Raw genomic sequence first — 23593 nt, 5'->3', positions numbered from 1 at the left:
TGTGGTGTAAATGGTGCATTGCCGCTGCTGCCACGTGAGCCTCCTGTATGCTGTCTGAGTGTGGTTTTGTGCAACGGGCCAGCGAGGTCATGGTGACATCCTCGTGGCTGAGGTGGCTGTCTCTCTGCTGCCATAGAGGGACAACCAGCACTAATGCCTTCCTCTGCAGCATCTGGGATAATCTGCTCTAGTTCTCCTTGGGTCAAACTCAACAGTAATTAATCCTACCATTACCCCGCAGGCCTCAGGGTTAAAGCACTGTATATGCGTGTGTCTCAAGTTTTTTTTCTCTTTTTCCAGATAGGCCCTTTCAGCTCCTGCCATCAACACTGGTGCTGGAGGAGAGGGAAAGCACGGCATGACTTTAACAACCACTTTAAATTAAAATGTTTTAATAGTGGCATTTGAGAGGTACATGGGGATTTGGGTGGATTTCAGAAGGCCAGAGGGATGAAACTTGAGTGTCCTGAAAGACTGAAATCTGTGCAGAGCAACAGTAGGTCACAGGCATCATCAGAAAGTGCTTTCATGTGATGTGAATGGCCTCTTTTTTTCTGTTTGTCGTTCACAGCAGCCACTTTTATTTGTTTGTTTTTAAGGAAAATGCTTTTACTTTTTCCACATCTTTTCACGCTCATAGTAGGCAGGCCTGGCACTATATTTTTTGGCAGCACGAGGCCCAGAGCACTCAGAAACACACACAGTAACTACAGCACATCCGTATTAGTGCTTATTTTCCTCTAAAACCCTGCCTTCAAAGCCTTTTGACATCTGCCAGTTTGTTCGTAAATATTGTCCAAATGCCAACTTTGCAATGCTCCAGCTTTTGATGCGAATGGCTAAAAGTTTTCTTTTTGTGTCAGTGTGTATGTGTGTGTGCCTCCTGGGATTAAGTTCATGAAAGCATACGCATGGATAACATCAGAAAGATGGCCACAGGTTGCCAACCTGATGTCCCCTCTCTGGCTCCCCCTCCCACCTTCCAAAAAAAAAGCCCTGGTCCTCTGCTCGGTCCTTCCCTCCCCTGTTGAAAAATCATGATGGTCAAAACTGGGCCATACGTGCCCTACTTAGAGGTAGAGGAAAGTGCTGACAAAACGACTGAAATATGCATGGGTTAGTATTAAAAGAAAAGGCTGTCAAGGTGATAATATGAGTTCTGAACTGATAGTTCCCATCATCAGGAGAAGAAATGTGATTAGCACAAAGGTCAATGTGTGTTTCCTGTGTACTTCAGTGCCATTACACTCATACTGTGCTAAAATCTTGACTAAGACCCACACTGTAATGTACATTTAAAGTATATCTTATATAATATCCACTATTTTTGAAGGTTGTCTGGCCATTTCCAAGTCACCGAGTGTTAATCAGAACTGAGAGAAATAGACTTTGATGTGCCGCCTTGAGCTGCGACCCCACTGTGATATGTAAACACAAGCACCAGCAATTCAAGTTGTCACCCTGCCATCTGCTAACAGTCCATCCTAAATGTCCATTTCTGAGTACAGCCAAGCCACCCTCCAGACAAACCCTCAGAGGTTGATACACTTAGCTGCATATTTCGGACTAGGAAGGCTTAAATCTGTGTTTGAGTGCTCTCAAAATGTTTAAATACTGTTTATTGAATCGGTCCTTGAGATCGAATTGCAGAGATTAATTCCAAAATGTGACATCCACTATTTCAAAAACATGACCCCTTCTCTGCTTAACTGACTGCTTGCATGACTGTGAAATACTCTAGTGGGATATTTTGGGGTTGTAATTTAAAGGAGAGTGATGTTCAGTAATGGTTTATGAAATGCGGAGCAGTAAGCTGATATAGTTTTCTCTCCACCACAAACATAGCAAAGAAACCAAATGCATCTCAATATATTAGCATGCTATAAAGTTCAGTGGATGATTCCTACATTTTTCATAAAAACTGTCTCTCCACGAAAAATAATGATATTAAAAGGAACCCAGAGGAACTCATTTGACAGAGAGGAAATACCATTTTCTTATTTTTAGCAATTATAATCCTCCATGACTGGTGATCCCTGCAATACCATCCTCCTCCACTTCCTCCTGCTCCTCCTCCTCCTTTCCCCCAGTGAGAGCTGATGGGGGGAAAAAGATCTCCCTTCCTCACATCCCTCTTCCCTCTTTGCTCCCGAGATGCCGCATCCCTCATTACACCAACCGCTTGCTTTTCACAGGGTGGGGGTAAACTGTAGAGAGCAGAAGGACCAGTCCCCCCCCCCCAACCCCCACCCAGCCTGCAGCCTCTGTTCCCTGTTTATCATATTAGCCCATGCCCTTGAGCATTTTGCAGCCAGACTCATCCTTTGAACTAAGGGGAGAAAGCAGACCGGGGCAACCATACCATAAATCATGTGGGTTTAAATTCTGACAGTAAATGGCCTTGTACTAAACCATCGCCAGGCTTCAGAATGGAGCGTCTTGATTGGCTGTCTTGGTAGGCTTGTGTTCCTGCCATGGCTCCCCTTCCAGCCTTGAGAGAAGACAAGCAAAACACAGCCGTTTATCTCCTTTATCTTTATCTCTTTGGCTATTAAAACAAAATAAGTATTAGCAGTACAATATATTCTGTGATAAAATCATGCCAATGTGGGAGTCAGCCATGAAGAGCTGAGGAGATCAAACTATCACCAAACATATGCATCTAGGAAGGCTTAATTACACCAGTGCTGGACTAGCCATTGTTCAGAATAATTAAGATAGTTTGAAGTGTCATTACTGACTCCCATAATTATAATTTTGCAGAAGAGCCAGTCTGTTGAGCAGAATCACTCTTGGAGGGGAGCTGAGGATAGGAGCAATTTTGGAGTCAGCCAGCCAATGCAGTGAATGTCACGCTGGCCCTGCTGACCTCTATGCTTCATCTCACCTGCAAATTAATGTCTTAGCCACTGGTGGGGGGGTGGGGGGTGGATGCAGCCCATTCATGCAGTGGATTCCAGGCCCATACCAAATGTGATTGGAGCAAATTTAAAGACCTCATTAAGTTAATCCTCTGAGGTGAGAAGCATCCAATTAAGTTCTTATCATTTGATAAACAAACAAGCAAACAAGCAGGCATTCCTGAGGTAGCCATCTTATACCTAAACAAAACGTTTCCCTTCAACCAGGTAACAGATGGCAGAGAGTCAAAGTCAACCTTGCAGTCAATGTCCTTATATGTCAAGTGGCCTGTAATGTTATGTCATATAGCCCAGGAGAGCTGTTACATATACCAGTGCTGAGTGAAATCAGAATCAGCTGTGATTGTTAGAGGTTAGTAAATGGAAAGCAGAGAGGCCTTTCGCTGAATGATTTTTTTTTTCTCATTATCGAGCACAAAAATTCCCTATTGCTGACCACCTCTAGTGTGCTTAAGAGTCAGAAATAGATCTAACCATAAGGCATAAAGGACTGTCTGTTGAACAATCAGCAGCATCCTTTATAAAAATAGGGCTATGGAGGGGGGAGAGCGGTGGGAGGGGAAGGAGGCAAAGGCAGAGATGATAGAAGAATGAGAGGTGGGCTCAGAAGTGGGTGCAGAGGGAGTCCTCCAGCAAAATTAATTAAGTTTAACACAATGGCTGCATGGTTGAAATTATAAAATACCTCTGTATTTATTGACATTTCTTATTGACCTGATCCACTTCTGGCTGCTGTTGCAAAGGGCACTTTGAAATATTTTCTGTGCTTTTACAAGAAAGGACTTAAGAAAGAAAGAAGTCACATACAGCTTTAGGAGATGTGAAGATCATCCAGGTATTCTCTCCTCCTACCTCCAGCAATGCAGGTTTGTATCAATTATGTCAGCCTTTCATCGACAGAGAGAGCTACATGATGAAAAAACGGACTTGTGGCCGAAAATACAAAACAGGGTTCATTCATTAAAAAAAAAAAAAAAAAGAAGTGATGTGGTTGGGAGTCATGTGTGTTCCCTACAAAACCTCATCTTTGTATTAGTACCAACATCCATCTCATGAAGCGGGTTTCACAGAGGCTATAGAGTCTTTGCATAGCATGAAGGAAGCTGATGCTAATTTGTATAAAGGATGACTCACTTTCATTAGCAGAAGTGGATCATTCTGAGCTATTGTACCTTTGATGTTTCTTCCTTAGGTGTGTCACAGGGAATATTTTTTTATTTGCAAAATGATCAAGATTTACATTGCATGTAATTGACTGTGTGTGAGTGTATGTTAGTGTGTAACCACATAGCTCACAGCAGTGGATTCAATAGACAGTTACAGTACGGTGCCAACTTCCCCAGAGCAAAACAGAGAAAAAAACAACAAGAGGGAGGAGTGAGGAAAATTGTATTGTGTGTGTGCTCACATGTGTGCCTCTTTGGCTGTGTTTATGAGTGTGTGTAAGTGTGTGTGCCAGGACACAAATGCTGTAAGTATGTCAGTATGTACAAATGTGTGTGTTTTGTGTATGATAAGAGGGATGGAGGAGGGGGTGAAGGAGAAAACCCAGAGCAGAGATAGTGTAGGAAGGAGGAGGACAATGTGAGAGGGTTGTGCAGGGAAGAGGAAAAAACTGGTGAGGTGATGAGTGAGCGATGGAGGGTGTCTGTGGCTGGGGTGAGTGTAGGTGTGTGTGTTCCTGAAGAGTGTGAGACAGACAAACAGGAAAAGAAAGAGGCGGTGTTTTTGAACATCCAGTTCAACTTCATTTCTAATCGTGGCACAGCCTTTGGGATTATATGAGGCAGTTCAACTCTGAATATTTCATGATTTCTATGTGTCATCGGCATAGAGGTTTAGATTAACATGCTCTTTTCTCCATGATTAGAAGAGACAGCAGTGCTTGTTGTATTTCTTGTTTGGCGACTGTTGCCCTCGCTCCTATTTCCTGCTCACCGAACTGACCGTAGACTAAACCCCTCCATCTAACAGCGATTTTCCAATCATAGCTTAGCGAATGTAACTAGGCACAACAGATCTGTCAAGCCTTGGTCTGAGCTTTCCCCACATGTTGTGTGTAGAGCTGTAGTAAGACCAATACCTACTCTACATTTACGATACAACTTTATTGTCAGCTTACACTGAAATTCATTTTGCGACTTATGCTGGCCTCACACTAGAAGATAATTGGGTATGTTGGGTTTGATTCACCTCTCTCGACAATTGCGAGGGTGTTCCCGATTGGAGGCTGGTCTGTCCAAATGATCCTGTAGTATGAGGGGGTTACAGACATAGTCTTAATGTTACGGACTGGATCGGTGTTCCCCAATTTCGAATCCTAAATATCAAACATTGATATTTATGATTTATTTATGATTTGATATTTATGACTTGAAATCTTGTAGTGTGAAAGGAATAGCAATAGCAAATGAGTGCGAGCTGACCGAGAAGCATCACCAACCGGATGTTGCATACTTGTGTAGAACAGAAACATGGCTGCCATCAGCACAAATAGGACTGCTGAGCTAGGTGGACGGTAGGAAAGGGGGACAAGCATTTGAGATTAACAACAAAACTTTATTTCCAACTCACTTCCAGTTCATGCTGCAAAATGTATAAGCCAGAGCCTGTCCTCCCAAGAAAAACACTATGGGTCATAAATTCAGTCGCTAAAAAGAACCTATGGTTATGTTTGTTCCGGGGAAGTGACACAGTTCAGATGACGTCAATATGAGGTGACTTCCTTCTTAGGAGGAGGCAGGTTGGGTGGTTGTCTATATAGTTAGTTAGATGGCAAAAAGTGGACTTAGCTGCAGGAGACCACTGTTTGCTTCCTGTTTCAACCGTAAGTCAGGACATTTTTAAAAAAAACATCAACTGGTGTTTACTGTTGACACGACGATGGAGGTTGCCTAACTTTAAGGAAGTACTAACCACGTTTCAAGTGATCATTTTAACCCAAACAATGATCTTTCGTTAATCTTAACCAAGTGGTTTTGTGCCTAACCCAACCAGACCTTAACCACAGCGTTGTCACATCATAAAACATTATTATTTTTTAACAATGATTTGTAATGGTTTTGGAAAGCGGCACGTTATGCTCCAATGGGTCATTCTGAACATACTTCAATGAGTCATTCTGGAATGCAGGTGCAAAACACCTGTGTGGTTGTTTAATTTGGAGGACTTGTTGGTAAGCCATGACTTCATCCACAGTTTCTTTTCTCTATTTTTGTTTTTCGGTGCAAAATATAGCACACACAAGTGCAACCAACTGACCATGGATGTATTAAGACGACGACAGTCCGCCTCAATGTTTATTTTTTTTCTGAGGTCACATTTGATCATGTGAGTTTGTGTGGGATAGTACCAGGAATCACCGCTCTGATATCGTTTAGTATAAACTCCAAGCATGTTCATCTCGTGTGTGCATTTATACAATTAAAATATTAAAAATCGGTTAAATCTGTCGTTATGTCTGTGGTCTCCGACGTTTTTAAAATCAGTTAAGATTTGAAAATCTTCCTGTGTGCAGATATTAAGCATACAGATACACATATGAGACTTTTCATAGCCATACATAACACAATCATAATAATCATACATATCACATCATATCATCTGGATTCAGAACTCAATTAGCAAAACATTGATCTTGGTTAAGTATCAGGATAGACTGATGTGTAGAAGAATTCTTCAACCTGTTGGATTTAAATTCAGGGACTCTAAATCACCTAGTAGAGGGCAGAAGTTGGTACCCCGGATTAACTAGCTTCACACTATCTTACAGAACAATGCTGTTATATTAGAGCTGCAACGATTGATTATTTGATAAATCAATCAACAGAAAATTAATCTGCAAATATTGATAATCGATGATGGTGAATTATAACAAGCATTTTTTTTTTTACTGTTGTTGACATTTTATAAACAAAATGATTAATTGAGAAAATTATTGGAAGATTAATTAATAAAAAATAATCGTTAGTTGCCGCACTATGTCATGTCTACTGGATCATCAGCTGTTGAGAATGCTCACTGTTTTTGTATGAGACATGCAGCTTTAGCCTTTTAGCACAATATCATGTAGCATCAAGTGCATATTAAAGAACCCTCAAGAAGATTCTCTTTATAAAACGAGTCAGCTGGAAACATTTAAAAGTCAGCCAGACATGGTATTTTGAACCAATTCATGGAGCTAGCTAGCTACAGCTGATTAAGTCTGCTAGTGACCGTCATCTTTACAATAAAATGTAAGGCGTTAAGGACTGCCATACCTGGAAACAAACAAGAGAAGTTCCTCCATAGCAGTCAAAAATCAACTTCTATTTATGTAGTGGCATAAATTAGATCAGTTCTCCTGCACAGCTCCAGGATCAGTACATGTAATGATGAATGGTCAGAACACTTGCATTTGTATTCGTATTATGTGTATATAGCTATGTAACATGATTTCATAGTAGTATGGCCATTCAAAAATATGTGCTACTACAATTCTACACCCAAACACAGAGTGCATAGAGACAGCAGATAGTTTTATTTACATTATTCCTTTATTTATTACATTAGTCACTATTAGTTATATTATTAGAAGAATATATATTTGCGTGAGAAGCAATAGTTTAGTTGATCTTTATGATCCAGACCAACAAAGCAAAAATCTGCTAGTTTAGTGACTCTTAGTGAAGAATGAAAATAATGCTAATATCTCAATAACCTGCATTATCGTACCATATCGTACCATAAGTTAAACATTTCGGTCTTCAAACAGAAAATTAAAAAAAATTTTTTTAAGTGCAATAGATTCTGATTCATTTTACTTGTGACGGCACTGACTGAGATTATAGTTTATGCTACTGTCCACTCAGAAAGACTGAACATGAAATATTGAGCAGATTCTTTCATTTATTTATTCCAGGGTTCAGAGTTTTACACTTACCCTATTTTGGGATGAATTGTGCTTACTTTGTGAGATGGTGTGACTAACTGACTGTATCCAATCAGCGAGTGGAGTGGCTGCAGTGAAATATCTTAGCCTGCATGGAGGGAGTTGCTGAACGAATTCAATAATCTCCACATAAGACAGAGCTTGAACTCAAAGAGATCCCAGGGAGGTGAAATCCACTTCCTAATCCCCTGCCAAAAACTCAGCTGGAAAAATGAGCAAACTGGTTTTTCCCTGGTTCTATGCTGGCCGCTAGTTAGTGGGCTCTGTAGCCCCAATAAGGATCCTATGCTGTCTCTTTCTTTTTCTATCTCTCTCTCTGGCTCCCCCACTGACATTTCTTCCTCCCTTCACCTTACTGCAAAGCCCTAAATCACTCTGACTGTGGACAAGCATACAGTTAATAAACCTAACAGCCGGAAGGCAAGTGCTAGGAAGCGTTACCAGTGTGTGTGCATGTGTGTGTGTGTGTGTGTGCATACGCGTGTGTGCGGGTGCATGAGAGGGCCAGTGTAACCTGCGTAGCTGTATATAAAGTCACTAGGCAAGACCGTCGTATCTGATACTGATAGCAGCTTGTAGTGATAAATCCATCCACCATTTTTTCTAGGGCCATCTTTAAACCTCACAACCATATGAAAACATGCTCTATGACCACTGTGGAGAAACTACTGCATATATGGAAAAAATATTTCTCAGTGATAATATTTAACAAAGCTCCAAAGTGATAAGGACATGATCCATTATCTGTAGCACAATGATGATGGGGTGTCAAAGCCAGAGCTGTATTTAGGTATGGATGTTCTGTGCTATGTCACGGCCGAGAAGCTGGGTCACACAGTTTGATATGCAGGTGCACAGGAGCGCAGGGTTTCCTGCAGCAAGCAGGCAGCTCTCTTGTCAGGGGTGTACCGAGGCATGAAACGTAAAGACACACACATGCATACACACACACACACACACACACACACGCGTCTCCCCTCTCAGCAGCCATCCGCCACAGGGCGGCTGATAAAAATATCACAAGCCCTATCAGGCAATTAAACAGGGAGACGCAGCGGAATGTGTTGGCTGCTTAATGGCTTCGGCCTCCCCGCAGAGGAGCCAGTGTGACTGGCCATCAGGGGGGATACAGACCACTGATGGAGTGGGAAATCAAAAGGTGGGTGAAGCAGCGACATTGGTTTCAGTGAACAGTTTTTCTGTCACGTGGTAGAAGAAGGGTGCTCAGGGAGGTCTCAACTCCTACTGAAAAAAGGCGGACTACGTCTAGAGGTTACAATAAAGAGAGTATTCATTATGAATCAATCAACTTCAGTCACATTTTTTTAAATTGTGCTTGATTGTTGGCAGTTATAACCAATGGGGTTTTTAATAAAGCATTTACTAATACCTTATACATCAGTAGTAGGTCTTTAATAAGGACAAATTTGCTTTGCCTTTTAGCTTCTTTGTTGCCTTTTAATTCATTAGGAAGATCACTTTGAGCTGCAGAGCATCGAGACCAAAATCCATAAATAAATAAAAACATTTAAAAATTAATGTATTAACAACTAATAAAGCAATTAATTACAACTTACACACCCCTTATGAAGAATTATGCATTATTATGAAGTGGCACCCACTTGTTTTACCCTCCTCTTGGACCTACTATCTCCATCAGTGACCAGAGTCATTATGACATTTGTACTAGCTTGCAAAGGTAGGTAATTGGAGTTAGCAAGCATCTGCTCTGATAATTGCCCTTTAGCAAACCACTCAATTACCACCAGCTCTGATGATACTCTGATGTTCCTGGACAACAACTTTCCCTTTATAAAACGGTTCCACATCGAGGAAAAACTTGTTAATCTAAGGTCATAGCGACCTCCACCTCAGCTGTATTCCATGTGCATGCAGACATCATGACCCTGATACTGCTTCTCCTCAGGACATGCAAAACATCTTGGAGGTGATGGATCTACACTCCATAATGGACATTCCTCAAACCCAAATGGACTTTATCAGCTTGACAACAAAGGTTGGTATCTGCCCCATGTCTCAGCTCCTGCCATGTCTACCACTCTCACCTCAGCAGGGGCTCTGTGATGGATTCTGTATCACCTCACACAATCCCAGCCAGCCAAAACAAGTTAGCACCACGGTAGATAGAGACACAACTTGTTTTTGTGTGTTTGAGAGAAAGAAGGAAGAATAAAGAGTGAGATTGAGAGAAAGTGTGTCACATGTTCCCCAGATTCAGGCTGCAGTTAATAGAGATAGATAGTACTTACTCAGTGAAACAACAACACTGATAAACTGGACAACTTCTTCAGCACTCAAACAGATATACACATTCCCCACAGAGGCAAAACCTCTTCTCAAAGGGCTTCATTTGTTGGTTGGTAAAACCCCCGGCTCCATTAGATGTAAACACTATAGAAAAGGAGACATATTTTATCACACTTGTAATCATGAAAGTATTTGTATTTGTATCTGTATTTGTTGAGGTAGCAAAATTATTTGTATTTGTATTCGAATAAAAGTGGAAAGAGGCTTAAAAATCCTGTTTGGGTTTTTATTATGCTTTTAATTTTAGAAAATTAAAGTGTAGCAATAAATGTTGAATAAACATGCTTACAAAGGAGGTCCCCACACTGAGTCTCGAACTGGAGTCTCCCAGATCATAGACGACTGCGCTGACTACTGAGCTAAGACTTTAGTCGTCGCCTCATTGCAGACAGACCTCTACCTATTTATACACCCATAACATGACAACAGCATGTAACATGTAGGGAGGAACTTCAAAGACGATTCCTGCTTTGCACTTTATTTATTGCCTATTTTTAACAACCTAACTTTGTGGAAAGGAGAAGGGGAACAACAGGTTATGGAGAGTCCCTTGGGAGCACTTCACTTGTGTCAGTAGCTCAGCTTTATCTCTGGGGAACACCCCTAATTCTGGGAATGATGTCCAAATTAGGAAATGTGCGTCATGTAGCAGGTGGATGTGACTCTCCTTGTTGAGACCTGCTGATAGACGTAATGGCAGCGCAGAGGAGAGAGACTGAGATAGCGATGCATCCTACCTGCGCACTGTTATTTGACTTGGTCTTTTCTCTTCCCGAAAACAAATAATTTTTGAAATATTTGTATGAAGCAAGTATTCCTTAAAAAAAACCCCACTATTTGTGCTTTGCTGAATAACGTATTTATATTCGGGCACACCCCTACTGGCTAGAATGAAATTATCAACCATGTGATAACCAGCCTGCAGACATATTGCCCAATGAGTCTTTCCTGTGAGTGTTTACATCTTGGAGTGTTGTGCAGTAGCCATATGAAGAGGGCAGAGACAGCAGAACTCACCCCAGCATGGAAAGTGTGGTTTTGACTGAAAAAACCCTCTGGAAACACAGAATGAAGAATGGTAATTTGATGTAATATCATGTGTGGCTGTACTGACTTTACGTCCCATTCCCCTCCCCATCAGCACTAACGCCTTGATGCAGGGCTGCTAAACTAGTCAGCTCTGGTCCAGCCTGTTCTTGCTCCACAGCTCAGCCTCTCAGTGTGTGTGTGTGTGCTGCAGACAGTGATAGGACTCTCAAAGGGCCGGCACAATGCTGGGCGGCTCAAAGGCTCCTATTTCTGCTTGCTCCTCTCAGTCTCCCTCTATCACACTTTTTCTAATGGAAAAAAAAATAACCCGGCCCACACATCAGAACATGCTGTAGCATTGACAAAATGACTTATTACTCCTCGCTGCACACTTCCCTCTCCCTCCCTGGATTCATCAAGCTCCCAACCTCCCCTCAAAATGGCTGGCACTTCCTGGCGCTTGTCTAGCCTGTCACCCTTCCTCTGCAGTGACCTTGAGACAGAGATGAAGGAATGATGGTGCTCCCATAACTGCTGCAATACAGTCCCATCTAACTCCCCACCCCCCCAAAAAAGAAAAATACACAGCAGCAAGATGGCTCTCACTTACACTGACAGCTGGAGGAGGAGGAAAAAACCCTCTGCATATCCACATCAATCAAAATAGGATTAAGGTGCCTCTCTCTGGTCCTTTTTATTTCCCATTAACTTGAAGTTACTGATGAAATACGGAGCTGTTACATGGTAACTGGTCTTGCAGAGCCGCATTGTATCTATTAGTGTCTTCAAAAATGATGTTAAATTCAATAAGAGCTAAACAACACCAATATTTTTTTACAAATAAGAAGCAAGCTTTAAAAAAAATCTTCTTATTTGCTCAGTTTGGGTTGTAACCTCTTTCAGGCTTTTCCAAAAAATACTTTTTTAAAGTATTGACATGATCACACACAGAATTCGAGTTTAGAGGCTTTAGAGTAACACTGGTTTGTTGCCATTGTCAATGACAAAGGGGGACGGAGTCTTTCTGACAACAAGCTACACAAATGACATAACTTGACAATGTGTGAAACAAAACTGTCTGCTGTGATCAACCACCTTCACAGACAAAATGATCCACCCCTAAGGAAACTGTTGTGACCGGTCACGTGACCCATGCCATACTTCCATGGACTGGTGGAATGGGGAAGCAGATAATAGATAATGCATGAATTCTTAATCAAATAAAGACAGGGAGAAGCAATAGGAGAGGAAGGCAATCATCCTGGCCATGCTGAATTAATGAGGCGCTGGCTTCCTTCTGTATGCCAGGTTTCTGAATGACTTGGCTCATCCCCGTTCACTTTCTGGAGCCGTCATTACTGCCCACCTCCATCCCTGTGCCAGGCTGTGCAAACTCAGAAGCTCAGGGCCCCAAACTCCACCTTGTGATGACCACTCATCATTAGAACTGAAAATTTGATCAGTCTATAAGATTGTTCTCCTCATGACCTTGAGTGCAAGCAGGGGAGGGCGGCTGGCTTTTAGTGTGTCCTGAAAAGTAGGCATCCATGGCTCAGCTGAGCGGTGGGGTCCCAGTGCACGGCTGTCAGGCGACCCTGTCCAAGTCTTGTCCAGAACACCCTTCTCTCGCCACCTGAGCCTCTGCATTGCGTGCCCGTCTGCTAGCAGTCAAGTCAGGCAGCACAGAATCAATTCAGTACTTCACACCAATTCAAAATCTAGTTGCACTTGCCTTGTCAGGTTACACCTTCTCACTCACACTCACTAGCTCCTTTCTTAGCACTTGTGGTGATGTCACTGTGTAGTCCTGCCAGATAAGTGCTGTTGTCTTTTCCCCCAAAAAAGTGAAGAAGAAAAAAAACAATTACTCAAGGAGGAGTTGGGTATTCCCATGGCAACCAGGTCCTGTGGTATAGGCAGGGATATCAGGCCAAGCCCAATGCCATTTGCATACAAATTGCCCAGCTGGTACCTTGTTGTTATGACAACGGCACACAGCTCCCAGAATTCATTTGGAAGTGAAACACAAAAGGAAAGCAGCCAGCGAGGAGAGTCATTGACAAAATTTATTTTCTTTCATAATGAAGACGTTGCTGACACTGACACTATGTTCTCATGTAAAATCCAATCATAATACAGTACCTGCAGGAAATGAGAAAATGAGAAAAAAATCATATACAGACTGGAATTATTGGACAAGATAATAATTTTAATGTAGGTCAAAATAAATGTGTATGTATCTACAATATTTTTACTGCAGAAGAGAAGATGTTAAAAACACAAAATGTGTAAAACATTTGGGAAATTATAGGAATGCTGTGTAACCATCCTGAGATGAAAATATTTTCTTTTCCTTACAAACTGATCAACACTGTTTTGATGACCTCTGGCAGTGCATCTGCCTTCTTCTTGGTTCACCTGATTTTGCAAACCTTTATATAATTCCTTGCAATGAGCCATGCCAAATCCTCAGACTTGAGAGAGAAAGTAAACTCTGCTGACAACACAGTGTCCTCTACTGGCAGCATGTGGCAGGAAGTTTACACAACCACCTTGTCTGGCTAAACAGATAATATTTAGCTCAAGGGCAACTGAGATGATGCTTTTCCATAGTCATCCTGGCTCAGCTTACTGGCCAGTTAAATACTGGCCACACACATTCTGTGAACCCAGCTATTTATCCCAGCAATCCATGAGACTCCAGATTAATCATTGGCCTCTGTGCAGTTGTCAAACCATCACAGGCTAATCAGTGCCTCTCTCTCAGTGGGAAACAAAGCAGCTCCTGCTTCCAATACTTGACCTGCTGATCTATGGGCAAGGTGAACCCTTGCTCTGTACACATTAAACTGTGCACTTATTCCCCTTGAGCGTGTTAATGATGGGCGAGAGCACCATTGATAGCCCAGTTACAGATTGTTAGAGACAACTGGTGCAAACCACTTCAGCCCAGATTGAAAGGCCTGTATCAGCAACAACACAGCAGGATGTGTGTGTGTGTGTGTGTTAATATGTGTGTATGTATGTGTGTGTGTGTGTGTGTGTGTGTGTGTGTGTTACACCCTTTACCTCAGGGTGGGAGCAGAAAGGAGGTGACACATGCTGCCTCCCCGGAATATAAATGCAGGAGCCTTCTCGCTGAAGTGCTGCTGGCTCTAAGGCATGACAGTTTAGTACGTTTCTTCCCCTGAACGTGCATCCTTTCCCAAGGTCACAACTCGCCTGTAGCTCAGAGCTTTACTAAAGCACCACCCAGCTCATTTGTCACTTACCATCCATTTCAACATGGCAACCCGTTGGGGACTTTGTGGCGCAGGGAAGATCAGCCATGATTTCAGTGTGGCCATGAAGACTCTGCCTCCTGGAGATCACCAGGTACTCTATCCAAACAAGCTCACTACATCTTTACTGTCACACAGGATGTCTCCCGTGCACTGACCAGAGCTGCTGACAGAGCTGTGTTTGTGTTTTTCTCTCATGTACAGATAGCAGTCATTGCATCGAGGAGCTTGGAGCGTGCCAAAGAGTTTGCCAAGAAGCATGGTATTCCTAAGGCTTATGGCAGCTATGAAGAGCTGGCCAACGACCCAGACATTGGTGAGTTAAGAGCTATGAACAGCCTCGCTGCACAGGCAGAGATAATGTCGTGTTGGTGTTACTGCTTGAAGCTGAGCCTGGAACATCTGTGTCCTCACAGACATTGTATACGTGGGGGTGCTGCACACAGAGCACTGGCGAATTGGCCTGCTGTTCCTCAAAGCTGGAAAGAATGTCCTATGTGAGAAACCCTTTGCTATGAACTCCAGGCAGGTGAAAGACCTCGTTACCATTGCCAAGAAAAACAATGTCTTCCTGATGGAGGTAAGGTTGAAAGGATATCAGTCATTCAGGCATTCGATGTAGATCATGATGCTTAGGGGCCACTAGCTGGCAGTAGGGGTCATTACAGGTTCAGATATGGAGCTAACACAAGAAAGAAGAGAGTGTTTGGCTGTGAAAACTTGAAGATAATATAAACACACATTTATCTTCATCTTTAGAAAATGCAAATGAATGTACAGAAAAATATTTTGTTTTTGTTGCCGTTAAGAATAGAAAAGGAACAGAATATTTCAACATTTTGGAAAATACTCTTATTAGCTTTCTTGCTGAGAGTTTGGTGAAACTGATAACTCAGTTAGATATGCCTGGTAAATATACTGCTACAATCAGCAGTTAGCTATGTATAGCATAGGAATGAAGTTACTGCTCCAGGTCAAGAAACAGTGTGGCACGTAACCCATCGTGAAGCTGCAACCTGTCGTTTTTTCTTTAAAATTTAAACATATTAAACAAATGATTTATAATGTGTTAAGTGAGCTAGAGGTGCAGAACGGCAGATTTTGTTACCTTTGGACAGAGCCAGGCTAGCTGTTTCCCCCTCTTTCCAGTCTTTATGCTAACCTAAGCTAACCAGCAGCTGGTCATTACCTTGACAGTGGTACTGATGTTCTCTTCTGACTCTCAGCAAGAAAGCAAATAAGTATATTTCCCAACATTTTGAATGATTGCTTTAATCTGCCACAGACACTACTGCTGCAGGTGGCTGCTAGGTGTAAAACTACTAGATTTTGGAAACAATTTGCAATTCATATTCTCATACAGTTTGGTAAATAGTTGCAGTACATTGCTATGAGTGCAGACAGGGGACTCATGTAGGAAGTATAACCCTGCATGTCCTGGGAATATTTATAGCTCATGGTAGAGGAAAACATGTTGTCATGTCATGTATGACAAGCACATCTGCCACGGTGCTCATACAGGAAGTGGAGGGCTGTGGTAATAAACAGCTTCTCAGGTGAAACTCCAATATAAACTGTCTGCTCTGTCCCTCTCAGGCCATCTGGTCCCGCTGTTTCCCTGTGCACGCTGAGGTGCGCAGGCTGCTGGCTGAGGAGGCAGTAGGTGAGGTGAAGCTGGTAAAGGCCTACTTCGGTTCTCCTCAGCTACACATCCCCCGCTCGGTGGAGAAGGAGTTAGGCGGAGGCGCTCTGCTGGATATTGGAGTGTACTGCCTGCAGTTTGTGCTGATGGTGTTCAATGGGGAGAGGCCAGAATCCATCCAAGCCACAGGGGTGCTGCTTGACTCAGGTATGATTCAGCACACAGGTCACACAGCAGAGGTGGGATGTAGATTAGTATCATTACCCACACAGCATGAATCAGGGATCACAAATTGGTGATTGAAACTGCTTACCATAAAAAAAGAGGAAAAGAAGAATCCCCTGTGTGACGTAGAGGAAAAAAAAAAACACATTTTCATGAACTGTCCAAAATGTAAACACCTTAGGGAAGAATTCTTCACACAGAAAATCCCAGACTTATCTTTAAAATGTCACACTAATCCAAATCCTCCCCTGAGAATACAGTAATGCTGTAAAACTGGCAGGGGAGTATGTAACTGCGTGTCTCACAGCGAGATATCCTTCAACGTAAGACCATCACATTATATGTGTAATTTTCTTTTATCTACCTTCATGTCACATATTTGTCAATTTAATGAATGCATGAAAATATTTTTTTCATGGTGTATATTTGACACCTCTTATTTCATCAAAAAGTCATGCTGAATACAATTAAACTGAAGTGACCTAAGTGAAGCGTGTCTGTAAAGTGTGCCCGGAAATGACCTGAAGTGAACTGAACTGAATAGAACTGGAAAAATACTGATATAAACAGCAGTATTGTTAGCATTCCTTAATTAATTTATAGCTCAAAAACTTGATTGACCCTTGTCATGATTTACTGTTTTTACATGTTTGTCAGGAGTGGATGAGTCAGTGGTTGTGGTGATGAAGTTCTCCAGGAAGAGAATGGCCTTCTGTACCTTTTCGATTGCTGCTCGACTTCCAAATGATGCTGTCATCAGTGGCACTAAGGGCTCCATTAAAGTATGTTATGCAACAAGTCCTGTACAAGACATTTGATTTAATTGAGAAATGATTGAGACATGCAAAGACCGAAGTGACTGCTAATTACTTTCACATTTGATTAAATTGAAGTATTCAGCCACAAATCTATACACGCTGCACATGCAGTATGTTAGATGAATTACCAGTTTAAGGATTCAATTGACGCAAAAAATGCCCTTTGTTTTTGCCCTTTAGGTCCTTGGCCCCATGCACTGTCCTACAACTCTGGTGGTGAACGACAAGGAGACGGAGTACCCACTGCCTGAACCCTGCCTCCCTCTGAATTTCACCAACAGCACTGGGCTTTGCTATGAGGCAGAGGAAGTGAGGCAATGCCTGCTTAAAGGTAAGTCATGATAAAAGGAAAGGTGCGTATTTGTCTTCAAAGAGATAAAATTGTTTGAACAGCCCAAACTACCGTTTCAAAGGTAAGGTGAGTTTGAAAGGAAGACATTGCAATTCAGTGAAATAAGATGAAAAAGATGAGTAGTCATACACTAATAAACTCATCAGATTGATTCAGAATCACTGCTGTTATCAGTCCTTGGAATGTCCTCTAGCTTGCACAGTATTACACTCCTATGATTTGCTTCCTACATTAATTTACATAATCTTTGCATCCCTGCTTACATAATTTATGCATGATTGTGAATATGTGCATGATTTAAACTCTGTTATAAACAGACGGGTCTTTCTGTCATTCTGATTTCCCTGTTAAACTGTGACCACATGGTTAATATGACTCCTCTTCATCCGCAGGACTTAAGGAGAGCCCACGGATGCCTCTGGCAGACTCTGTCTTATTGACAGAGATCATGGATGAAATCAGGAACCAGGTGGGAGTCGTCTTCAGCCAGGACAGCCAGTGACATCACTCCAAAACCAGGCTGTTTCACCTGACCTAAACCTACTCAGATGGAACAGAGGGAGCTGCTCGAGGCAGGCTTTGGATCTTTGGTATAAGCAGATCACTCATGGCACTGTGTGACAAAGCCTGATGCAGATGCAGTGTCACCGAGGAAGCTGTGACTTAGAGTGTGCTGTCACTGAATTAAAGATGCAATCTGTAAATTAGTGGAACATGTAAATCTTGGGTGTGTTATTAGGGAGTTTGTTTTCCATGTGCCTTTTATAGTTCCAAATATAATGCTACCCCAGAGTCACCATGTAAACACATTGTACACAGTACAATAGACAAACACTGTCAGTTTTTCTATTACACAGATTAAAAATGTCAGGTTGAAAACATGTGTAAACCAGCCAAATCACAATGTAAACAAATATGGCCACAGTGTTGTGATGTCACCATCGTTTAATTAAGACCCAGGCCTGTAAAAACAAACCCTGTTGTCACTGTTAGGTGTATGATTGATGAATCCAATAAAGGACTGATTGCAAAAGCCATGTTTCATTTCAAATATCATCCTCTTGAGAAAAGAAGAGGCTCTGAGTAGCACATTTGAATCAAAGTGTTCTGTCATGTCTGACCCTTACAGCGATGTACAAATAGATTCATGTTCTCCATACAAAAATAGGTTGCACTGTCTGCTGTTCAAGGTTAGGACAGAGAAAGGCCTTTATGAGTCAGCAAAGAGCATGGCTCATTTAACACTTGTTCTCAACCTTTTGGCCTCACAGGACTCCTAAAAGCTGGAGGATGTCTCATTGATACAGGATACAGCCCACAAATGCAAAATGGATCATGAGAAAGCGCTGCGGATATTTTTTTTTCAAGAAGAAATAACAAAATTACATTACCAATGTCTTTTTTTTCTTAGAGTTTGCACTGTGTCTGTGCTACAGCGCTAATTCTAAATTTCATTTATTTAACAAAGAGGTTGCTTCAGGTGGATCACTCAGCTTTAAGTAATATGATGATGAACATCAGCCCTGCCACAATGTCCTTGTCTGTCAGCTCTTACCAGCATCGAGGGGGCTAGTATTGTATGACCTCTGACCTTTGACCATCCTTGGTGGTCACTTAGGAAAAAAAAGGAAAAAAGAAAAAGAATCCCTCTGGGAATCATTATAGCACAAGGGATGATATGGAGTGTGAAGATATCTGCAGCTCTTATCTGTGAAATACAGTTTATAGCTTGACATGAGTACTTAGTAGTGGCATTAACACTATTGTCAAAATGTAAGATGAAAGGTCATTATTATAGTGAAAAACGAGTTAAATGTAGCTTGTTTGATACACTTTTATTTGCTCTATCATCACTAACTAACTGGAGGTCACGTACCTGTCAAGACAATTCAACATCTTTGATAATTATCATCAACAACAACACCACATCATCATGTTATTTTGTGCAACGTTACGTCACACAGTCAAAATTAATACTGTGTCTCCACCTTGTGGCGAGAAGCCTGCGCAGCAGCTGATATGAACTCGACCTGTCAGTTTGCTTTGTCCAATATGGCAACCAGATGGGGAATCTGTAGCGCGGGGAAGATCAGTCATGACTTCACTGTGGCCTTGAAAACTCTTCCTCCGGAAGACCATCAGGTATGAGTATTAGAAGACGCTTAGACACAAATGCACCCTGTGATTAAAATCTTAAAACGTTTCACCAGGACTGCGTGAGGTTTATTGCTTCGTGCGGACTTCGTCTGATCTGTTCCTTTCGATTCTCACTCATTCTGTTCAAATCAATTTTTCATCAAATTACTAAGACATAATGTTGCAGGTGTGCAACCTGCAGCTTTAAAGAGCAATAAATCACTGAAACTCGACGTCAGATTATGGGATTTGTACACTGTAATCTGCAGTGTTTCCAACACTTTGACTTACTTTTACCGTAAAATACGCACTAAACGTGCACTGCAAAACCGAAGAATTACGGTATATATACGGCTTTTCGTTTTTGAAAAACTCAGCAATATAGTATTTAAATTGCAAAATAAACTTTTTACCAAAGAGACAAACTTAATGTATCACGTGTCTTAATTCACAATGTGCAGTTTTGAAGACTAAAGATAATTAATAAATTAATTATTGGACCCCCCCAAAACATGTACTACTGATTCTCAGTTTCTAAACTGAATATAATGGGCAGATTGTGAAAAAGTGCCAGTTCAGTTATTTTGCAAATTACAATTGATGTCAATTCATTGAGCAGAGTCTGAGAAAAGCAGAGTTCTGTTCTTGCATACCATCCAATTATTATTTGGGTTATGCAGAAAATCTAATAGGGCTGTACTGAATTGATATACAGTAGTTGGGAAGATAATATTTGACTTTAGTCTAAACATCAGCCTTGGCATATAGACTGCAACAAGTTAGATTATAACAGACCTTCCATCAAGGTAGGAGAGGAACACCTTGTTGTGGTAACAATTTTGAATTGTATTCATAGGTTGTAGCCGTGGCAGCTCGCAAGTTGGAGGATGCACAGAAGTTTGCCAAAAAGCACAGCATCCCCCAAGCATATGGCAGCTATGAGGAGCTGGCCAGAGATCCAAACATCGGTCAGTGTGTGTCAGACCTGGGTCAAATTTGAATGGTTGATGGCTCTTAGCATTTGGTATTTTAATTGTTTTGTACAATGTTGTTTTCTGTTCCAGAGCATTCAAATCAAAGGTGAAACTTTCCAACACAGCAAACCCCAACCACTGTTCAATCTCCATTTATTCACACTTCAATTTGACCCAGAACTGTTTCTTTAATTCCTGCTAGGTTATTTTTTCTTTTTAGATACATATTTTACAAAAAGAATAATCTCACTTCCTAAAGTATGCTCTCTGGTCTGTGCATTTCTGTGTGTGTGTGTGCGCAGATGTGGTGTATGTTGGCGTTATCCATCCCTACCATCTGAGCACTTGTTTGCTGTTTATGAACGCTAAGAAGAACGTGCTGTGTGAGAAGCCGCTGGCCATGAACACTAAGGAGGTGAAGGAGATCCTGGCCTGTGCCAAGAGGAATGACGTCTTTCTCATGGAGGTACAGACTGGAGCAGACCAAACGGACTGCAGTGTTTTTTTATGTAATACTCAATTATTCATATTTCCTAAAAGAGCAGTAAATAGACCACATAAAGCCTGACTCATAGGTGGACAAACAGTCCTGTATTTAACTGCGGCTAAGAGCGTTAGTTACTCTGCATAGTAAAACCTACCAGTTTAAGTACTGAACTAAATGTAACTGTAATCACATCCCTCTGTTCTTTGCTCCAGGCTGTCTGGACCCGATTCTTCCCAGCCTCAGTAGAGATCAGACGGCTGTTGGCCCAGGGGGAGGTGGGCGAGGTGAAGATGGTGAGATCGGAGTTTGGTGTGCCAATAATGCACGTACCAAGAGCAGTGGAGAAGGAGCTGGGTGGAGGAGCAATGCTGGATATCGGCATCTACTGCCTGCAGTTCATAAGCATGGTGTATAACGGAGAGAAGCCAGAGTGCATCCAGGCCACAGGGTTCTGCCTGGAGACAGGTAACAATAAAGAGGGTGTCACAGATATGATTTCCAAAGCAAAAGTATCACTTTATTGAGTTACAAATACACTAATACTAATACACACTAATGCTGGGTAAGTTCATCAACAGTGGTGAGAATTACTGGTTCATTCTGAGTTTTTCTTGCTGTGACAAAACAACCCTTTTGCTCACATATTATGTGAAGAGAAGAAAGAAGTCTGTTGTCATGGCCAAGTCATCCTGCTCACCACTGCTTCCTCTTTTAGAGAAAGAAATCACACACAGGTCACATGGGTGACCCCATTGAGTTTTTAAGTTGGAGCTTGAACAGTTTTTGCTGTGCTAGTATGATGCCTGTGTGAAATGAGAACAGAAGTGCTCTGTTTTATTAGATCTCATGTTTTGATAAGACTACACCTCTTATCTCTGTCACTTTATTTTTTACGTGTTAACTGGCACATGATAAGGTTTGAAAGTCCAGACACGAATTATTGCGTTGCACACTTGTATTCTTCTTCAATATAAAACACAATAGCATTTACTGACTCAAGCTTTTGTTTGCAGTCAGCATGGAAGACGTCTTATGCAGCAGTGGAAAGCATATAATAATCATTTATGTAGCACTTATTATTATTATTATTATTGCTGTATTCAGGCTCTGAAGAAGGCAGGCTGTTGCCAAAACATCAGCTCAAAGAATAAAGTCACTTACTGCATACTGTCGATGTACTCCTGCCTCTTTGCAAGTTTTTGTGCTTGTTTGCTGCTTACAGTGTTTACATTTTTTATTAAACATGGATGATAAATATGTATATGTTATTGCAGGAGTGGATGACACTATGGTTGTCACTCTGAAGTTCTCCAAGAACAGGATGGCGGTGTTCACTTGCTCTTTGGGTGTACAGCTGCCCAATGATGCTATTATCGCAGGCACAAAGGGAACCATCCAGGTAGGTCATCACATGAAGACTGCATGACCCAATTATATTCAAATCATTGTCTGAAATACAGCACCCCCTTGCACTGTGTACATTTGCATGTTCAATATAAAATTGAAGGTTGGTAAGTGAAATAAGGTCATCTGTCAAGCAATAATGGAAGGACATTAGAGATTAACATAAGATGTTTTTTCACTGAGCGTGATATTCTGTACACACAGTAATTGAATATCTGCTGTCATTTTTGTGAAGATTTTCTGACGGCATGTTTTTTTAGATCCCTGCCCATATGTGGTGTCCCACGGCATTAGTGGTGAATGGGAAGGAGACTCAGTACCCAGTACCAGAACCCTACTTGCCTCTTAACTTCATCAACAGTACAGGGATGCGATACGAAGCAGAGGAGGTTCGACAGTGTTTGCTCAAAGGTATGTGTGAGAAATTTTTAATTCATGTATAAACTAAATGGCTCAAACAAGCACAATCAGTAATCTGTCATCTGTTCAGGCAAAGTTACTTGTTATACACACTTTCAACACAAGGTGGCATCAGAAACACTGAAACATCAACAGCCATTCACTGCATATGTTCTTAATGTTTTTTTGTTTTTTTTTTCAACATAGGGCTGAAGGAGAGTGCAGTTATGTCTCATGCTGACTCTCTTCTGCTGGCTGAGGTGGAGGATGAGGTTCGCAGGCAGGTGGGGGTCGTGTATAGCCAGGACTGCCAGTAAATGTTAAACATGCACTGATGTCTCTTGTCGAATAGAATGAGGATATAATGGAGAATAAATTGTTTTCACTGTAATTTACATTATTACACTGTCAGTGAGGACTATGTTAACCTTTTGTGAGGATAAAGAAAGCTCATTTTCTATGACCTGTTTATCTTTGTCTTATTTGGCTGATCATGTTTTGTTTTAAAAGGATAAATTTGTTCTGATCCAAGATGCTTAACATATTTTTAAGCTGCAATAATAAACCTATCCACAATGTCACTGACTAAGTTAAGTCTAACTATTCACTGAAACACTGTACAACCTTTGATCATTTATAAAATACATTTTCAATGCCAACATTTCTA

General features: G+C 41.5%; 2 protein-coding genes across 2 annotated transcripts; both read left to right on the top strand.

Moving 5' to 3' along the window:
- The first annotated feature begins 13917 nt into the window (after positions 1–13917).
- Positions 13918–18559, top strand: LOC121912502 (trans-1,2-dihydrobenzene-1,2-diol dehydrogenase-like). The gene is made up of 7 exons (XM_042435035.1): positions 13918–14583; positions 14694–14805; positions 14906–15069; positions 16086–16338; positions 17014–17138; positions 17355–17505; positions 17919–18559. The coding sequence occupies exons 1-7, from the start codon at positions 14494–14496 to the stop codon at positions 18026–18028; spliced, it is 1005 nt and encodes a 334-aa protein (XP_042290969.1). The 5' UTR covers positions 13918–14493; the 3' UTR covers positions 18029–18559.
- Positions 18560–19543: 984 nt separating this feature from the next.
- On the top strand, positions 19544–23507 carry dhdh.2 (dihydrodiol dehydrogenase, tandem duplicate 2). The gene is made up of 7 exons (XM_042433959.1): positions 19544–19668; positions 20519–20630; positions 20939–21102; positions 21336–21588; positions 22398–22522; positions 22788–22938; positions 23134–23507. Exons 1-7 carry the CDS (start codon positions 19546–19548, stop codon positions 23241–23243), a joined length of 1038 nt encoding a protein of 345 aa, XP_042289893.1. The 5' UTR covers positions 19544–19545; the 3' UTR covers positions 23244–23507.
- The last annotated feature ends 86 nt before the right edge of the window (positions 23508–23593 follow it).

This window comes from Thunnus maccoyii, chromosome 1 (genome assembly GCF_910596095.1).
Source record: "Thunnus maccoyii chromosome 1, fThuMac1.1, whole genome shotgun sequence".
Lineage (NCBI taxonomy): Eukaryota > Metazoa > Chordata > Actinopteri > Scombriformes > Scombridae > Thunnus > Thunnus maccoyii.
The sequence above is the reverse complement of the archived record's forward strand: the minus strand, read 5'-3'. Positions and strand labels throughout refer to the sequence as shown.

Bases quoted from the DNA above. Each gene is read 5' to 3' on its own strand.
- LOC121912502 (XM_042435035.1), top strand. From the start codon at position 14,494: ATGGCAACCCGTTGGGGACTTTGTGGCGCAGGGAAGATCAGCCATGAT. The intron at 16,339-17,013 runs GTATGATTCAGC...CATGTTTGTCAG, and splicing joins AGGGGTGCTGCTTGACTCAG to GAGTGGATGAGTCAGTGGTT. The intron at 17,139-17,354 runs GTATGTTATGCA...TTTGCCCTTTAG, and splicing joins GCACTAAGGGCTCCATTAAA to GTCCTTGGCCCCATGCACTG.
- dhdh.2 (XM_042433959.1), top strand. From the start codon at position 19,546: ATGAACTCGACCTGTCAGTTTGCTTTGTCCAATATGGCAACCAGATGG. The intron at 20,631-20,938 runs GTCAGTGTGTGT...GTGTGTGCGCAG, and splicing joins GGCCAGAGATCCAAACATCG to ATGTGGTGTATGTTGGCGTT. The intron at 22,939-23,133 runs GTATGTGTGAGA...TTTTCAACATAG, and splicing joins TCGACAGTGTTTGCTCAAAG to GGCTGAAGGAGAGTGCAGTT.